Consider the following 2,984-nt stretch of genomic DNA (forward strand, 5'->3'; position numbering starts at 1 on the left):
TTCACATAACTATTACTCTTTAAATACACAAGTTACACTTTACATAACTATTACTCTTTAAATACACAAGCTACATTTTACATAACTATTACTTTTTAAATACACAAGCTACACTTTACATAACTATTACTCTTTAAATACACAAGTTACACTTTACATAACTATTACTCTTTAAATACACAAGCTACATTTTACATAACATTACTCTTTAAATACACAAGCTACACTTTACATAACTATTACTCTTTAAATACACAAGCTACATTTTACATAACTATTACTTTTTAAATACACAAGTTACACTTTACATAACTATCAGACTTTTTTAAAATCCAATCAGTCCTGCACACACAAATGAAAAGTGATAAACAGAATTTATCAAATTTAGCTTGAGATAACTGCAGAAGCATCACAGGTAATTCAAACCTTGAAGGCTTGGTTCAGTTTAGATTCATTCTGTGGTGGAGTAGACCAGACACCCTGAAACAAATAATAATAATAATTTAGACTTGCCATAAACAAGTCATATGTTGTCATTAACATATACAGTTTAACTAATTCTATTCAACTTGTGTTCATTCAACACACTCGGTTTCTCAACGTCACAAACTTAAACTAATGAACCTAACTGTATGAAAAATAATACAGTTTTTATACAAAAAAAATCCTATAATTTGGTTTCATTTGAATCAACTTATAGCTCTTTAATTTTCAAATTTTGTTTTTTGTAAAACAGCTTCTATGAGCACAAATGTATCCTTTTGTCTCGAACTACCTATATTTTGTATTATTAGCCTAACAATTGAAAAAATATATATACAAGTCTTTTTCCAAAACTAAAACTTTTTCTAGTTTTATTCTGATATCACCATACATAACATAGACATTTAAAAAAATATATTTAGAATTATGTAAGAAGTGAAACGAAGTTTTTTTTTTATCGTTGTTCAGAAAGTTCTATTTTAAATATCTAATCACTTTTAATATGATGTATTTTAATTAAAATATATATCTTTGCAATTATCTGTAGTATGTCTACTGATTTCATTACATAACTGGCCAAAATATTAGATAAAAAATATAGTAAGACTGTACTCCATTAATGCCTCTGGGATCACTACCCCCTAAAGTTTCATTATAGGAAATATTTCTGTAGCTTTCAAATGTAAATAGTATCACACAAGTCCAATATCGACAAGAAAAACCTCACTAAAACCTCTCAGACCTCTTACTTAGTTCTGAAAAGACCATGTTAAATTATGAAACGTAGCAATTACCAAGCTCCTCCTTCAAATTTGTAAAGAAAAAGAAAACCAATGTTAGGAATGATTCTCGAGTTTAGAGCTTCTTGTATATAATGATTTTTATTTGAAGGTTTGGAACATATATTTTGTTAATGATACATAAAACCTTATGGACCAGTAAAATATAGTTTACTTTGTACTGCTTCATAAAACTTCAAAAATGTAAATTTTCTTTGTAATTCTTTGGTAGACACAAAAATATAAGCAATGGAAACCAGCAGAACACAAAGAGAACGTATAGTATGTGGTAAAGACACAGACACTACCAAAACAAGAGTCTATGTATTTTTCACATTTTCCTTTATCAAATTAACATTATAACCATTATATAATGCTGTCATATAATTCTATACTAATTTTAAATGCAGTGATATAATTTTTCTCTGTGAGTGAGCTTACATAACGTCAGCTTTGAAAGATTTAAAAATCATCTAGATTTCGCCCCAAGCTTTTTGTTAACAACGTTACATGACACAAGGTATCAAAGTGTGTTAGTCCCATTGTTTGATTCAAAGCCGTTTTGGTGATGAGTGGTACTGACTGACTGCCCACTCTGTTATCAGTAGTTCACATTTAGAGACAACTACTCCTGAATACTAGAATTCTCTAATTTATACATAGTCCATATGCATATAGTATGTCATTCAGGTTCAAAATTCCAATTTTTTTCATGCTTATATTATACTGATACATAAATACCAGGTAACTGACATATGTGAGAACAATTCCAGTAAAAACTATTGATTGGTAATAAAGGTTTCGGGCTACAACTAAAAAAGTTAACACTAAAGATTTTTGTACCACTCACCACCAAAAGAGCTTTGAATCAAACAATGGGACTGACTGTGTCACTTTTGTTATCTACCAACAGTTGAAAGTGTGAAGCGTATTCAGTGGCATCACATCTGGAAGAAGCAGGATAGAAATAAGATTCTGACTAATGCACATGGGACTCAAGAAGAGTTACTTTTTACACATGATTTTGCTCATTTTCAGGTTTTATCTTGAAACAAATGCTTCACAGTTTTCACTAACTAAAAGTTTCCTTTACTCACCTTGGCTTTTGACAACACAACATTTTCAATGTTATTGCTTTTAATGAGGAAGAACCTTGCTCCCCGAAAGAAGTACCTCACCAAATGGCTGTAATCTGAGAGAGGACATACTCAAATTAATGCAGTAATAAAAGGAAAGAACTATCTTAATCAATTTCTACGGAGCTGAGAAAGTCCACAAAAATAAACGTGAATACAATTTATTATACAAGTAGTACTTCACAAAGTTGCAGTAATCTACGTGAGGACATATTTAAATTAATACAGAAAGGTGGACTTTCGCAGCTCCATAAAGGTGATTAAGATAATTTTGTTTTTAAAAAATAAAGACGAATACAATTTATTATACAAGTAGTACTTCACAAAGTTGCAGTAATCTACGTGAGGACATATTTAAATTAATACAGAAAGAAAAACAAAACTATCTTAATCACCTTTACGGAGCTGTGAAAGTCCACAAAAATAAAGACGAATACAATTTATTATACAAGTAGTACTTCACAAAGTTGCAGTAATCTACGTGAGGACATATTTAAATTAATACAGAAAGAAAAACAAAACTATCTTAATCACCTTTACGGAGCTGTGAAAGTCCACAAAAATAAAGACGAATACAATTTATTAT

At 29.7% G+C, this 2,984-nt stretch overlaps 1 protein-coding gene across 1 annotated transcript in view; it reads right to left on the reverse strand.

The window, feature by feature from the left end:
* The window catches only part of LOC106471513 (YTH domain-containing protein 1-like), a 58,184-nt gene that overhangs the window by 17,061 nt on the left and 38,139 nt on the right, over positions 1 to 2,984 (reverse strand). Inside the window, exons 9-10 of the mRNA XM_022400122.1 lie at positions 2,360 to 2,454; positions 427 to 480 (exon numbers count right to left, since the gene is read on the reverse strand). Coding sequence (XP_022255830.1) covers positions 427 to 480; positions 2,360 to 2,454 — 149 coding nt within the window. The remainder of the gene's footprint in view (positions 1 to 426; positions 481 to 2,359; positions 2,455 to 2,984) is intronic.

Source organism: Limulus polyphemus, unplaced genomic scaffold (genome assembly GCF_000517525.1).
Source record: "Limulus polyphemus unplaced genomic scaffold, Limulus_polyphemus-2.1.2 Scaffold4669, whole genome shotgun sequence".
NCBI lineage: Eukaryota > Metazoa > Arthropoda > Merostomata > Xiphosura > Limulidae > Limulus > Limulus polyphemus.